We start from the raw sequence: 16,434 nt of genomic DNA, 5'->3' as shown, positions 1-16,434 counted from the left end.
AGGCGAAGTTCAGTACTGCAAACAACACATATTAGTTTGTTCAACAGCCTTCACCTTGGAATGCCCACAGCCATGTCTATAAACCGCCAAAAAGACAAGCTTTAGCTGTGCATGGTGACACATTCCTGTACCGCAGCATTTAAGACAAGGGGCAGGATGATCACTTACAAGTTAAAGGCCAGCCAAGACTACCTAGCAAAACCCTGTCTCAAAGAAAACCAGACTACAGAAACAAAATGTAATAACTATGAACACTGTCCCCCAAAGTGCCACTAGCCCATCCTGGCAGGAAGCTGTCATTCAGCCACCTGATGACTTTTTTTCCCTGCAGAACCACGTTTTGACTCTTCAAAAGGACAAAGACAAGGAGCTACAAGTTAATGTCTCAGAGAATCCCGTACCTTTACTCAATAACGGCTCGGTGAGCTTTTCCTGACCAGACAATCCAAGGAGCAGGGCCAGGAAAGCAGAAAGTGGCTAAGCTGTGCCCTGGCTTTATCCAGCCTGTCACAGCAGGGGACCTACATTCAGGCCACCCACCAGGGCCTCCACAACCCTACCTGTGATCCAAGTGGGGTGAGTCCCAGAGAAAGGCTGAGGTGCTGCTAGGAAGCAGTGGCCCTTGGCCAGAGAACAGCCTGAGACTGGCTAGGGTGGGAGGGCAAGGAGCCAAATGCAAGCTCTTTCTGTCAGACTCAGTGAGCAGGAAAGCAGGGCACAGAGAAAACTTGAAAAACCGAGACCACTTTCCTCTTGCTGCAGGTGAGCAGCAGCTCTCCCAGTCTAACGAACGAATGATGTCAGATAGAATTACAGGGACACGACCTTTTTTAAAGAAAGGTCCTCTGACTCTCAAGCCTAATCAGCAAACGTGCAGTGTGGGGAGAACACAGTGCACGGGGCAGGAGTTGCTGGAGGTGTCTGACTTTGAAAACTACATAGGAAGCTTAAGACGAAAATGGCCCAAATGTCAAGACCTAGGGTATTGTGGAAAGCAATATTGAAAGGACACAATCATGCTACAAAAATAGTGTTATCTGTTTTAACTAAATGTAACCCCCGAATTCCATGATTGACAAGAGTGCTTATGTGACACATGGAAGGCACCAAAGGTGAAGTGATTATTTATCATAAAATACACAAGGACAGAACTGCCTACTTAAAAAAATGCAGACTGTAATGACTAGCTCAGCGTTTCTGCCATGGGTTCCTAAAGTCCTTAAACTTCAACATACACAGACAGCTTCATTCCCTAGCATTCTTCCAGCTGGAACCATGTCAAACAAAATCAACTTATTAAAAAGCAATGCTTTTAGGCAAATGGGTCAATTTCATCATGATCTGAATGATTTTTCCAATGGTTAGTAATGACAGAGTTAGTAATGAAAGATGGGCCTGGGCCACAGCAAGCCCTTGCTCTTGCCCTCTCTAGCCTTGACCCAGCCAATTCAAGCCCTGAAGGGATGTCCTCTTCGCTGCCACAAAAAGGGAAACAGAGTTGTGAAACTGAAAAAAAAAAAAAAAAAAAAAAAAAGGGAAGCAAAGCAGGGTTAGCAGAAGGAGGCGGCATCAGTCAGGCCTGGCCCTGCCTTAGGCTGGAGCGAACACAAGCCTCCTGCACTGTCCTCTCTCTTGGCCATTCCTTGGGTAGCTTTTCTGATTAAAGGGGGGGGGGGGGCGCGAGGTAATTTCTGCTGAGGTATTAGCAGCATCTCTCTTTTCAGAAACAATTATGAAAGAAAAACAAACCTCTTGGCCCTGCCCTACATCCCATTAACAAAGCCGAGTGAAGTGACTGCAGCATGTTCTTACCATGATTAATAACCAAACAAGCCCCGCTAACCTGCCACAGTCCAAGTGACATTAACCCTTAACCAAAGGCTCACCGGATCTGGAAGTATCAGAATAGAAAGGCTGACAGGGTAAACTAATGACACAAATATACCGTTTGAGGGCCTACAATCTCAACTTGATTCTGGTGAGTGGCTAGTGCTTTGAACACAAGAGACTTGTGCCCCTCGGCCACACACCCTCTTTCCTCTTAGGTATTTTTTTTTTTTTTTGAATAGGAGAAACTGTAAAGAAAATAAAAATTTCCAAAGCTTGAGAACTTACATCCAATGCTACACTGACTATCATGAAATCCAAGAGAACATTCCCTTTCAGAAGAAAATTCTAGATCTAACACGGATGGCATTTTCTTTCGGAGATAAAGGCTACATAAACATAGATAGGTCAAATATTTCAAATTACTTTCTCAACCAGACAGATCTGATTTCTTTTAAAGATGTCTGCTGAGAAGAAAAACAATAGATTAAGGAGGTGAGAGCTAACAAAGTCAAGAGAACAGGCCCGTTAGGTCTGTGTCCTGCCAGGAACACACCTGAGGCAGCTATCGCCTGCTCAGACCCAGACTAGATGCCAGCACTGGAGCTGGTGATCTCTAACATCCAGCTCTTGGCCTCAAGTCCACTGGGGAGCACAAGCCCTCACTCTTCTGAAGAGGAGACATGAGGACATGTTTCCAGGGCAGCAGGGGGTATGAACACATCAAGTGCCATCTATGCTGTCACTCTGTTCCCACTGCAGCCTCCTCCTCCCGCCAGGCCTGTGATGCAAACCTCGTGTCCACCAAACTCTCTGCCTAGCTGGCCCCTATAGGGTAGGTGCGATAAAATAGAGGAGAAACCCTGGAGACTTCACATGCTAGAAGCATTTTTTTTTTCCTGCTTGAGAACCAGTTAACAATTCTCTATCTAGGAAGTGCATACCCCATCCCTTCTGCTACCTGCTTAATGTCACTATTGATATGCAGGTGACACCTTGAGAAAAAGGCAGTCAGGCAGGAGCACACAAACCATGAACTATTGTGTTCTGAACACAGATGGCAGAGAAGGAACCACCTACATGGTCACTAAATTAGACACAAGTCTCCCTGCTCCAAAGACTGACTCACAGGGATTCTGACCTTCAGACCACCTCATAGACAGGGAAGGTGCTTTCTCCACATAGCACAGTTTGTGTCACACAGAACTAGTCAAGGCTCATTCAAGGCAAGCAAGAATTCACATACGTGCAAGGACAAGAGAGTTAGACCTTCATTTCTTCTAAGACTGCCTGGACCACTAGAAAAACCTTCAAAGAAGATAGAAGAAACTTGAAAAGAGAAAAAAAGTTTTCAGGTGAGCCACAAAACTCTCTCCAGAAGCACCCAGCACAGGTGGGAGCCAGGTGTACCAGGTCTGCCCATGGGTGTGAGCCTTCTAGTCACCTGTAAAAGGGCCCCAAGGTCAAGTGCTTGCACAAGGACCACTGCTGGTCCTTGCTGGCTTCCCTGTGCCCAGGCTCTACCCACTCCGGTGTTTTAGCACATTGCTAAGAAAGATATGGGCACTGGGTGTGGGCAGCTTTCTGCATTCTTGCTTTTTCTGTAGACAAAAGCAATCTGCCCTGCATGGCAATCACTTTAAGTGGAACTTCTCTGAAGAGAATCCATTCCATCACTGTGTTCACCCTTCCTAGGAGGCAGTAAGTACCTTGGGTTTCCTTGCTCTCCATTCATAAAGGAAAAGGGCTTACCCTCTGTGCCTTTTGCAGGAAGGGTAGAGAACAGTCAACAGACACAGCGCCACACCTTCTCTGAGGATGTCAGTGTTTACATCCATCCAAAGTACCAAATGTGAGAGGACTTGAACCCCATCTCCATGGCCACACCAGATGCTCCCAACAACTGCATTTCCCTTCAAGTTTTGCTCCAACTGGGAAAGTCAGTCATCCCATAGGGAAACAAAATAAGCTAAGGTTGACTTAAAATGCCCAAAACCTAAGTGACTCTGGTCCGTAATAGACTTAATAAACACAAAAATATGCTTTTTTTTTCAATTTGCAGAGATCATTTAAAAACCCAGATCTAGATTATTTTGTTTGCATAGAAGCATGACAAGAAAAGACAGGCATCCTTGCATTCCCTGTAGGCAACCATATTCTCTTCGTGGCTTCTCCTCACCACGTTGGCTGTACAGGAGTGGGGCTGTGCATCACGCTATTAGAACGTGTATAAACCACTTCTGGCTCTATGGGAGCTAGTTAAATAGTACAAGGAAATACATATACAAAAGCCACAGGGAAGCTTCATAACACAAAGGATATTAAATAGTTACTGGGATATAAATAATTACAAAGATAATTCTGACACCAAGATGCAACTAAGTCAAGTCTTTCAGGCCCTAAGACCCTAGCACTTTTATCGTATCTCAGTATTCACGGTCTCCCTGGGCCTCGGGATTATGTCTTTCAGCTGACAACACTCTCAGAGGCCTCCTTTCAGCACATGATAAAATGGTTTTATTGAAGTGACTTGGGAAAATGAGCAGCAATCCAATCTGAATGCTTCTTTCTTCCGGCTCACTTCAAAGGTGGCTTTTTCCTGAGGCCCAGTAACATGATAGAGCTCAGGGTGGTCCTTCCAAGGGGGGCCCATCTGATGTAGGCCAAGTCTTTGTGACCCTATTTTAAAGGGAATTTGATTTTGATTGTGTAGACATACTCAACAAATTCAAAAAACCACGTAAAACAGATAAAAGTCCAGATGTCATCCACTTCCCCAGTATCACAACATGCAACAGGTTCAAAGTTGCAACAACACAAGGTATACTGACAGCCTCACGACATTCAAGGACAGAAATCTCTATCAGGAGCTGGGCAAGGGCCAGACCCAGGCCGCATTCTAGAGGAGAAGAGGAGCAGGGAGGGGAGTTATCCCAGACTAGCTGTCCTTTGAACATGTGACCCGGATACTGCCAACATGGAACCTCAGCAGCACTGGATTACACTGGATGCTAGCTTTCGGGAGTCAACCTCTAGTACCCCTCAACCCGGCCCCCAGCCAGATACAGCCTGACCCTACTTCCTGTGGACTCTGGAGTCCCGCAGTGGTATCCGACAATAGCTCCTCTTTGCTACTCAACCATACATCACTGCTCTTCCCTGAATAATGCAGAGCCATGCACACAGGGGCACCCAGCTCCTCAGACTTTCCTCCCCCAGCCTTGCCACCCGCTTCTGGGTTATGAACTACAAAAGACACTGCTCAGGCTATGAACAGTCTCAGTAGGAGATGGTGGGGGCTCTCTGCTATTGCAATACCTTTCCAACAGCCATGTCTTCTCGGTGAGGCTACACACAAAATATTAGAGCTACAATAAGGTCTGTAAACATCAACAGTTCAGAGAGAGAACCTGACATGTTAAAACAATTTTCCAAAAAGATATAATTAGTCTCTAACAACAACAACAATTAACAACAACAACAACAACAAAATTACAGCATGATAGGGGCCTGCTCAACTCATTTACCACGAAAATAATCTTCAGTTTATCAAGAACCAATCCAAAAGCCTGATGTAACTAGAATTCCTAACATATTCCAGGACTGGTGTTCATAATGAGGACACTCAGGCACCCAAAATGACAATAGTGCCTATGGCACATCTGTGGAAAGATGTGTCCTGGTGCAGATTCAAGTATTTTCAAATCCTAGATAAACTGACTCTGAATCACTTTAGAGCTTGTCTTGGATATTCAGAGAATTAGACACGTCCATACAATAGAAGTGTGAATTTGAGTGTGCCACTTTTTAACACACATACATACACACACTCTGCCTGCCCCACATACACACACGTGATCCGTGAGCCAGTGCCACTGCTGGTGGATGTACGGTTTCTTCTGCAGCTTTCACCTGAGAAGGTAAAGGTGTGGAAACTGCCGCAATTCAGCCTCAAGATGTGTAAGGTGGGCAGGGGACTGGCAGAGATGATGGCCTCCACCCCAGGAAGCGAGTATGGCCCACAGGAAGGTGATTCGTTTGAGGAGGAATCAAGTGCTCTCTCAGCAGGGTAGGAGACAAACGGTCACTGTTCCGTGAGTCAGTGGTCCCACAGGGCACTAGGTTTTCCTGTCCCTGTAACATAAAGACCTGGCAAGGAGGTTACAGGAGCACATCTATTCACCAAGCCCCTCAGTCCCACCCAGGCCACGCTGGCTGCCTAGGTGCCCTGGGCATGGAAGACAATGAGGTGGATCTAACCAGCCAGACTCAACACTCACTCCTAACTCCCTAGGGGTTGTCCAAGAACCTCACTGGCTGTTGCAGCCCTGTCCCGCTATCTTGTAACATAGTTCCCTTCTCAAAGCCACTTCAGTTTAGACTGGTCACAGATACACAAAGCAGGGCGGCTCAGAGTCAGATGAGAGTGTGTGTTCTGAGACAGACAGTTCAGCCCTGGCGCAGGCACTGAAGTCGGCTGCCCCCACAGGCACCCAATGCTGGAGGACCTGGGCTCTTCAGGCCACCACAGATCAGTCACTCTAGGCACCCTTTCCCAAAGTGAATTTTTACCAAACAGGACAAAATTCAACTGGACCACACAAAAATCTGGCGTGCTGAGAGAAAGAAAACTTGATTAGAAGAATGGGTGTGAGGGCAGCGGAGGGAGGACTCCTGGAGGGTCTCATGTGTCCAGGCGCTGGATCTCGGGGCGACTGTCCACATCTCTGGACTCAGTGCGAGCTCGGATGTAGTCATTAGTGCTCTGCTGGCGGAGGCTGATTCTCCGTTTCTGCACAGCCAGGAATGTGCTCACTGCATAGGCTGCTGTTGCCAGGAAGCCAAATATCTAAAATACACAATCACAGTTTACCCTTGTGCATGTGTCCTGAAGCTGAGGCTGAGTGTTGTCATAGGGACCCAAGCTGTGTGCGGCCCCTTCCAGTAATACCAGATCCCCAGCCCTACTCAGGTGTAGCTGTGATCTGGATGAAGTCACGTGACCCACGGAAAATCTAGGCTGGCATGGAGACAACTAAAAGGTCTTTTGAGTGTTTTAAATCTGTTTCTTTTCTTCTTCTTTTTGCTTCTCTTTGTAGACCAGGCTGACTTCGAACTTAAAGAGATCCACCTGCCTCAGCCTCCCATGATTAAAGGGATTAAAGGCGGTGCCACTACTGCTTGACTACTTTTTGTTTGTTTGTTTTCAAGACAGAGTTTGTGTAGTTCTGGCTGTCCTGGAACTTGTTCTGTAGACCAGGCTGGCCTCAAAAGATCAGACTGCCTCAGTCTTCCGAGTACTGGGATTAAAGAAAGTATGTGCCAACACTACCTGGTTTATTCTCTCTCTCTCTCTCTCTCTCTCTCTCTGGGAGCAGGGGAGGACATGGGTATCATGCATTTGGAGGTCAAAGAATAACCTTGGGTGCCAACCCTCTCGTTTTGGACGAGGTTTCTTGTCTTGGGTCATGCTGGCCACCTAGATGTCCTGGGCATGAAAGATAAGGAGGGTGAATCTAACCGGTCATACTCAACACCCACCCACTCTGGGGGCTGTCCAAGAACTGCACTGGCTGATCCATCCCTGTACCTATCTTGGGACACGTAGTTTCCTTCTCAATGCTAGCTGACCCCATGAGATTCTGCCCCAGGACTGCTGGTATTATGGGTGTACCTGTTGCCACATCCAGCTTTACATGGGTTCTGGTAGCTGAAACTCAGGGTCTCATGCCTACATGGCAAGCACTTTGCCAACTAAGCCAGCCCTCCAGCCCATTATCTTTTAAAAATATTTATTAATATTGTTATTATTATATTATTTTGAGGGTCTCACTATGAGGCCCTGGCTGATCTAGAACTTTCCATGTGAAATTTAAGGAAACCATCCTGAGTGTTGGGATTAGAGGTGTGCACCACCACACCCGGCCTTAAACTATTTTTATTTTTAAATCACAGAAGTATCTCTTTTACTGCATGCAATTCATGATCACTGGACCCACAAGTAAAAATACAACAAAGACCAGATATGATATAGAAAGAATTGCGTCTCACAAGAGAACTCGACAGGAAGCCATCAGGCCCATGCTCTGTATCACCACGCCCTCCTCCTGCCTCTCACCTGGGCAACCCAGGCAGATGAAGTAGGATTTTAACCTCTTAGTCTAGCTTGATGGATCTCCTGACATGTTGGAAGAACAATCAGCTTCATATTTTATTGCTTCATGCTTATTCCTGGTGGTAGTGGCGCACACCTTTAATCCTAGCACTCGTGAAGAGAGGCAAGCGGATCTCTGTGAGTTTGAGGCCAGCCCCTGGTCTACAAAACAAGTTCTAGGACAGGATCTAAAGCTACACAGAGAAACCATCTAGAAAAATAAGATGCTTACTACATGCATTTATGCATTATTTTGTGCGTTGGGGTGGGAGGTGTACCACGGCACATAGGTGGCTATAAGAGGACAATTTGGACTTGGGGATGGGATTTAGTCATCAGGCCTGGCAGCAAGTGCCTTTTACCCACTGCACCACCATCTTGCTGGCCCCATTTCCTACCCACCCTCACCCATCACAAGTGATACATGTTCTTTATAAACCAACAGCAAGCCAGAACAGAGCATGGAGAGTGAACCCTTTCTGCTATCTGACCACCACCCTCATCTCTGGAAACACTTAAAGGAGGGTGACTAGGACACATGCCAGGGGACAGTCTCAGAAGGTGCAAACTCAGCCTATTTAAACCAATCTAGTCTGCTTACCACGGCAGCAATTTCCGCTCCGGTTTTGTGGTTTAAAGCAGCCAGTACAATTGAGGCAATAAAGAAAAAGAAAGTGCTGAGTCCAGTGTTGACCAAATCCTAAAGAAAAAGAAAAAAGGAGAATAATTTGCAAAGCAACTGAAGAACTTTCCAACTGAGGCCCATGAAGCTTGTTTCTCTTGTGTCTGCAGACGTCATTCTCAGTGTCATTGCTCACTGGAGAGAACGTGATATACCTTTACCTCTTGTCATCAAGTCTTGACTTAAAGAGCAACCAAAACTGGTAACGCTGCTTACCATGCAGCGTTCGGGTTAATTTATTTGCTTGTAGTGCTGAGCATCAAATCCAGGCCCTTTACATACACAAGCCAACAGCCTGCCACTGAGTACCCACAGTCTTCCAGTGTTACCTTTTTATTTTATTTTTTAAGACAGGGTCTCTCTATGTATCCTTGGCTGGCCTGAAGCTTGCTATTAAGACCAGGCTGGCCTTGAACTAAGAGATCCCCCTGCCTCTGCCTCCCAAGTGCTGGGATTAAAAGTGTGTGCCACCAAGTCTCGCTTCGTGTCACCTTTTAAAAAAGGTTCTCATATCATTTAGATTAGGCCAAGCTTACCAAAAATATAAATGTACTGAAACTAGGGCATCTCCCGGTATTCTTTCCTGTACGCCATCTAAAATATGGCATTCATACACTGGAAACAGACTTTCTTAACAGACTTTCAAGCTTCTGTACCGCCAAAGCCTGGAGGATTTTTAACAAGCCTTTTGCAAAGTGGGTGAGGTTACTAACTAACCTAGTGCTGCATGGGTATAACTGCTGCCTTCCTTGTGGAAAGGACGGTAACAGTGACTCAGAGATACAGCCACTTGGGACCTAGCTAACGGATGACTTCAGACAAGCTGCACTGTTTCTCTGTGTTTTAAAGTGGGGATAGCAATCTCTTCTTCCTGGAGCTGCTCTGGAGAGTAAATCAATGAGCCAAGCACAGTGTCTGGCCTATAATTCGGGTCCTTCTTTAAGCATTCACCAGTACTTCTGTTATCCCTGTTTTAGCATCAGGTCCTCAGCATCCTGGGTCACACCTCATAGCCTCTGAGTTTCACTGGAGAAGCAGGAAAAACCTAATCTGTTTAAGGAGCTGGTTGACTACACCATCAACACTGGCAGGTCCCCTTTTTTTTCCTTTATCTTTTTTATTCTATTTTTCTTTTTTTGAGAGAGAGTCTCACTGTGTAGCCTTGACTGGTCTAAAACTTGTTATATAGACCAGACTCAAACTCACTGAGTTCTGCTTGTCTCTGCCTCCCAAGGGCTAGGATTAAAAGCACAGGCCACTACCCAGTCAACACTCTATCTTAATAGCACCATGCCTGTGCAGCAGAGACCCAGACGCCAGGGCTCCTGCTGAGCGTCTGCGCGGGCTAGAGGAAAGCTGCCAGGCAGGGAGCATGGGCTCCGTCCAGAGCTGACTCCCAGCCATCATATTATTTAGCACACTAGCAATTGCTGGCACAGGCACAGCCCTGCCTGGATCCACTGAATCAATGCATAACCAGGAGCACTCGTCTCAACAGTGACCCGAGGAGACCGATGCTTGCCTATAATCTCAGCACTTGAGAGGTGGCGGCACGAAAATCAGGAGTTCGAGAGCATCCTTGGCCGTATAATGAATAAGAGGCCAACCTGGAATACACGAGATCCTGTTTCAAAAATAAAATAAAACCTAACATATAATTGTCCTCCACTTTCAAAGCTACAACAAAACTAGCTGAGTTTATAACTGACAATTTTTCTAATCAGTACCTCCTGTAGGAAATCCCTACCCTCACCCCACCCCTTTTGTGTTTTGCCCAATGGGATAACACAGGGACTATCTGATAAGAAAGACCTTCCCTGCTTCGTGATCCAGGACATACCACGACAGCAGCCCCACTATACACACAGACAGCTCCTGTTTCTTTCCCCAGGTGCCTGCAGGAACCAGGCACCAGTGGTAGAGTCAATGCTTTGGGTCTAACCCTCGTTTGGACCCTCTTGTCAATTTGGTCTGATAATGTTCAGAACTTGTCAGTTCTGCTTTCCTGAACTTTGTTATTTTCATTTGTTCTTGAATGTAAAAGAATTTTTGTATCATGCTCTTGCTTTGTTGATGAGCGTGTACAAGATCACAGGGAATCACTGAGGGAGGTACTCCAGAGCGTAAGAGTGCCTCACTCTCTCTACCTGTAAGGAACCCATAGGCACTACAGCCTTGGGAGAGTGGGAAGGGTTAGCTGAAGGTCCTGCCTTCACTCAGGGCTGCAGCCCACACACCCTGCCCTAGTGTCTAGGGCCATGGGAAAAGCCCACAACTGTTACGATGTTTTACCATTGTTAGAACTCACTTTACTTGTGGAATTTTACTCAACCCAGTAAGGAATGTTAGGGACCAAATGAACTAGAGCTAAACATGACGAGAGAGAGTCCTCTTCTGGATAGCCAAGCGGTGTACTCACTGTCAGGTTCCAGTTGATCTGGGGGATCCTCATATGAAGGTTGAGACTGAAGAGAATCAGCAGGACCCCAGTCACCACAAATGCACTGCAGCTTACGAACTCAAAAAAGTAGAGGCCTTCACACGGGGAGCACTCCATGATGGTCTCGATGCAGATGAATGCAATCAGGGCCAAAATCTAGCAAGAAAATTGGAAATACATGTATGTGTATATTTAGTACACACCTATGGACACGCATGCCTGCTGTATGAACTGAACAGTATACAGCAGCAGGGTTCTCCTCTGCAGAGAGCGGTGTAACTGATGGAAACACGACTAACGTTATAGGCAGGAACAGACAGAGCAATCGGAAGGGAAGGTCAAGTTCTTACTCAAACAGTGAAGGCTCCTCCACTGCTATACTGAAAGCAGCCAGGCATGGTGTGGCCCTTCCAGACGCTTTGGACCTCTAGAAGAAGGAAGAAAGGCAGTATCTCTGCAGCGTGTTAGTGTCCTCTTTACAGTAGGGAAAGAGACGCTATCCAGCCTCTCTTTGCTTTTCATGTGCTAAGGACAGAACCCTGTCTTTATTAGCACATATGCTTTTGGAAAGTGGATCACTGGATTTCATCAACAGGTTGGCTTGTAGGTTACTTTTAAAAGAATAAACACTTTAAATCTTTGAATAGAATCAATTTCTTCTGAAAAGTCAAAGCAACATTCTAGCATTGTATCCCCAAGATTCAGAGATCATAAAACTAAAGAGATACCAGTAGACATGGTCTTATGAACATCTAGAGTTCAGGAGAAAAGGGGGGATCCCAGGCTACGCTAATGGCCCTTCAAGCAAGGGTGCTCTTAATACCTAATGCCAGATCAGTCTTGGGTTCCAAGCCTCTACCTACATAGTTATCCATGTCAACCCTCTTCCAGATCCAGCCCCGCTCCACTGAGACACAGGTCGATGAAGCAGAGCAAGCTGTTCCAGAGTCAGCAACGCGGCATCCCCTTGGGATGACTCAAAACGTGCAAGTTCCGCCTCAGCTCTTGCCCGTCTTTCCCGAAGTCTCATCCACACCTTTCCAGCCTTTCATACAATGCTTCCTCCCCAAATCCTCCCTGTGCTTTCCCTGCCAGGAATGCTTTAGTCCACTGTCTAGGTGCTTGACCACCTCCCTCTACTCCTATGGCACCAAGCACTGTAATGTACAGAGCCAACAGGGGACTTGGTGAGACACAACAGCCTCACACCTGCCCTTCCTGAATTTGTCAGACTCTTCCTATGAAAGGGCTCTGTCATTCCTGCTGTCAAACCACCCACCTTTCCTAATCTACATGGCCGGCTTGCTTTTCTATCCAAATCAAACACAGGATATAGGCTTGTCTGTTAAGGGATACAAAATTTCATTTAAGAATTAGTTCAAGAGATCTATTGAGTAGCATGATGGCCCGGCACCTCACACAATAGATACAAGTTTTCTTAGTTCAATAGAAGGTGAAAAAAAAAAAGATGGATCTCTAAGCACATACTACTTCCAATTCTTTATTGCATAGACCTTAATTCTCCATCTGAATTACATGCCTAAATTGCATCAATTCAGTTCATATAAGGAAAACACCAAAATGATATTTTTCTTTTTTTACCCCTGTAATCAAGATCTACTAATCTTGGGCAAGAAACAGCACTGTGCTGATGTTACTGGGACCCTAACTTCGACCACATTTGGGTGGAAAAGCACATTCTTAAAATAAAAATGGTTTAAGAATATGTAAATGTGATAGGCCAATCATTACAACACGGAATACAACAGACAAGAATCCCTGCGTGTGATCTAATAAATGTTCAAAAGTCAAAAGGGAAGCTGAACTGATGGTAAGAACAAGAGGAAGCGTAAGGCATAGGAGGTGAATGAGGACACCAGCAGGCAGCTTGTAGAAGCTGGAGACTTGTGTGGCCTTGGGAGGCTTGGCTGCTAAAGGGGCGGGGAGCAAGAGAAGGCCCAGAAGGGGAAGCTGTCAAGAGCACTCTCTGGGGCTGCAGCATGGTGAGAACAGGAAGATGCCCAGGAAGGAAGGCCAAATGCACAGAGCCAAGGTTTGGGAATGCAGTAGGCCTGTGGTCCTTTTCTCCAGTACCAGGGAAACACTATTTAGGAACAATATGATCTGAGTCTCCTCAAAGACAGCAGCGAGGGGAAGAGGGGATTACTATAGAGGCTGAGGAACAGGTGGAGCCCTTCTGCAATAACCCGAAGGGGAGAGTGGCACAGACCAAGAAGGTGACAGCCCAGAAGGAAGCAGGGGTAAGAATTCTAGACCTGCGTTCAGGGAAAAGTCCAAGGGATTTGCTAAAACGGGATGTGAGAGAAATGAGACCAATGTAATGCTAGACCTTTTGCCTGAGTGCCTGAAAAGAATGGCACGGCCACACTGACATGGGGAAGCTTGCCAGAATGAACAGAGAGGGTCAGGATGCTGGCTTGGGGCACCCAAAGGCTGGAAATAACCCCTAGGATGGAAGAAAAGCTGGGATGGATGCTAGCTTCCAGGGTGAGTGCAGTCAGAAGACGAAGGCCAATGGAAGTGTGGGATCCAGCCTCCAAGCTGGCCCCAATCATCCACCTCTCTGATAGTCTTATTCTTGCTCCTGTGGCACAAAACACAGGGCTGAGCTGTTAGCTGATTCTACAGCCTGTGTCAGAAAAGCCGCTGTGGAGGCTGACTTGTTCTTTTCCCCTCTGAGGAGAATGAACTGCTACAGAGAGACCCGAAAACCAAAGCTTTCTGCGGACAGCCAGGTGAAAAGCTACCTTGGAAGCAACATCCCGTCTAGGAGCACAGAAGGGAACCACCGCCAACCCACTCTGGAATTCTCGATCCCCAGAAGAAGCTGGGGAAGAACAAAGGACTACTGTCCCAGGTCACTAAGCTTTGTAAGTAACTAGTTATCTGGAAACAGATAACAGACTGAGGGGAACTTCATTTATAATACAGCTACCATTTAGTACACTGAGGGGAACTTCACTCATAATACAGCTACTATTAGCAGGCAGCACCTGCTACTCCCTAGTTACCAAGAGTCAAGTGTTACACAGGCATTTTCATGGATCACCACTAACACAAGCAGACAGCATGGGTATTAGCCCCATCTTACAGAAGAGGAAACAGAAATCTTAAGAGGTAAACAGGGAACAGGCAGCAGGGCCAGGATTCATAACCAAGACGGGGCCTCAATCTCGAGTTCCTGCTGCCTTACTCCACTAATTCCTATCAAAACGACAACTGACTGTTTATGGATATCGTAAGGTGTTCCAAATACAAACAGAAACCATACACAACAGTGTAAGCCATATACAAAAATAAAAGCATGTTAACAGGGCTGGAGAGACAGCTCACCATCTCAGAGTGATAGCTGTTTTTGTATAGAAATCTGAGTCCTTTCAGTTCCCAACACCACATCAGGGTCACACTGCCTACAACCCTAGCTTCAGGGGACCTGACACTCGCTAGCCCCCAAGAGCCCCTACACATGTGTCACACACAAACTCATGTGCTGGCGCTCTTTACCACTGAGCCCTTTCTCCAGCCCAACACATAATTTTTATTTCTATTATTAAATTTAATTTGAAAATTTTAATCAGTATACTAAAGATCACAAACTTTGAATACTTCTGAAAATAATTTTGAACATTTTGGGGAAAAATCATAAAGATTTTGCCTCATGCTCACCAAATACGTAAATTTTATGAGTTGCTAATTTTTAATTCTAATATCTCAAGGTCAGTGTACAACGTGGATAAAGGGTTTTTTTCTTCAATAGAAGTGGGCATAATTCATATCTCTAACAGTCTGTAATTTGGGACTTGTGTTTGCTTCTCTTCCTTTCATACGTGGTTAGATCTTCATTCTTTTTGCCTCATGTGGCGACTGATGAAACACTCATCCACGAGGGAGGGAGAAGGGTGGCTCAGTCATCTCCATGCTTGCTTCTATTGTTAGCCATGCTTTCCACCACCATTTCCTGTTTAACTGAAGTCACACACGTTTCCATTCACTTGGCTGGGCACCGAGTGACAATCGCTCTCCACTTCTCACTCCTTCCAGGCAGTTTGCAAACGAAACATGGCAGAAGACAATCAGCTGAAGACAGGGCCAGCAGTGGCCTTTGCCGTCACATCCACTCCACTAGTGGACACACACTGGGGGAAGAGCTAACCTGACTCTACCTAAGACAATGGTCTGGGGCTGTAGATCAAAAGTGTAGCTTGCCAAGCATCCAAAATGTCTTGATTCCCAACAATCAGACAAAAACAAAAACAAACAAACAAAAAAAACTAAGTAAAAACACAAGACTGTAATAACTTGGGACTATCAGCGATTCTGCGATAGATAGTTTAATCATACGTTTAACACAGTGTGGAAACAATTAGGACTCCAACATATGTTCAACAGTAAGTCAAAACCCCCTCCTCGAAGCAAACAGTACAGACTCAAAGCAATAAGGAACTGAGGAAGAGAAGTGAGTGGGATTACTTGTGCTAACAGTAAAAGACACGCAGAGATGCCTAACAAAGCAACAGAGCTGAGTGAAGCGGAGCACTTGGGGGGGGGGGCAGCTGCACTGAGTTCAAGGTCACCCTCAGAACATAATTAGTCTGAGACCAACCTAGGCTACAAACCAAAAAAAAAAAAAAAAAAAAAAGCTAGGTGTAGTGGATGAGGAATAGGTAGAGACAAGAAGATCTCAAAGTGGAAGCTAGCCTGGGCCACACCTGATTTTAAAGATCAATGAATGAGGAGGCGCGCAGTCGCGGGGGAGAGGCGCGCAGTCGCCGGGGAGAGGCGCGCAGTCGCCGGGGAGAGGCGCGCAGTCGCGGCGGAGAGAGGCGCAGCGCTGCAATCAAAAATAGGCTTTGGAGGACCGGCAGCGACAGACGCAAGCAGCGGGGACCAGCGATGAGACAGAGGCAAGTGGCGGGGACCAGAGGAGTCCTGCGCTGCAGCGGCGGGGACAGGTACAGCGGCAGAGGCACACACGAGGCAGGGAAGGGCGCGCAATAAGGAGAGCAGACGTCCCACTGCAGTTGGATCAAAGAGGTGGGCCCCTTGTTGGCAAGGTCACTGGCAAACGGGGAGGCTGGTCCTGATCCTGAAGACCCTTCGGAGGGGTGAGAGGGTTCTTGGCCTGTGGCAGGATCCAGGAAACAGAGCGAGGGCATTTGGTAGGCGCAACCCTTGGCCAGTAGGGAAACCTAATCCAGTTTTAGAAGACCAATTGGATAGGATCGATAGGAGGAGATGGGCAGGCACCAAGGCAAGAATTCACCCAATAACCTGAAAGGCAACATGAAAACACCAGAACCCAATGATCTT

The 16,434-nt window shown here is 46.5% G+C and overlaps 1 protein-coding gene across 1 annotated transcript in view; it reads right to left on the bottom strand.

Moving 5' to 3' along the window:
* Positions 1-1,518: 1,518 nt before the first annotated feature.
* Cmtm4 (CKLF like MARVEL transmembrane domain containing 4) overlaps positions 1,519-16,434 on the bottom strand; it is a 50,547-nt gene continuing 35,631 nt past the window's right edge. Inside the window, exons 2-4 of the mRNA XM_005345531.2 lie at positions 11,083-11,259; positions 8,583-8,681; positions 1,519-6,676 (exon numbers count right to left, since the gene is read on the bottom strand). Of these exons, the coding sequence (XP_005345588.1) occupies positions 6,512-6,676; positions 8,583-8,681; positions 11,083-11,259 (441 nt within the window). The 3' untranslated portion in view covers positions 1,519-6,511. The remainder of the gene's footprint in view (positions 6,677-8,582; positions 8,682-11,082; positions 11,260-16,434) is intronic.

Source organism: Microtus ochrogaster, chromosome 4 (genome assembly GCF_000317375.1).
Source record: "Microtus ochrogaster isolate Prairie Vole_2 chromosome 4, MicOch1.0, whole genome shotgun sequence".
Lineage (NCBI taxonomy): Eukaryota > Metazoa > Chordata > Mammalia > Rodentia > Cricetidae > Microtus > Microtus ochrogaster.
Note: the sequence above shows the minus strand (reverse complement) of the source record. Positions and strands in the feature narration are given on the sequence as shown.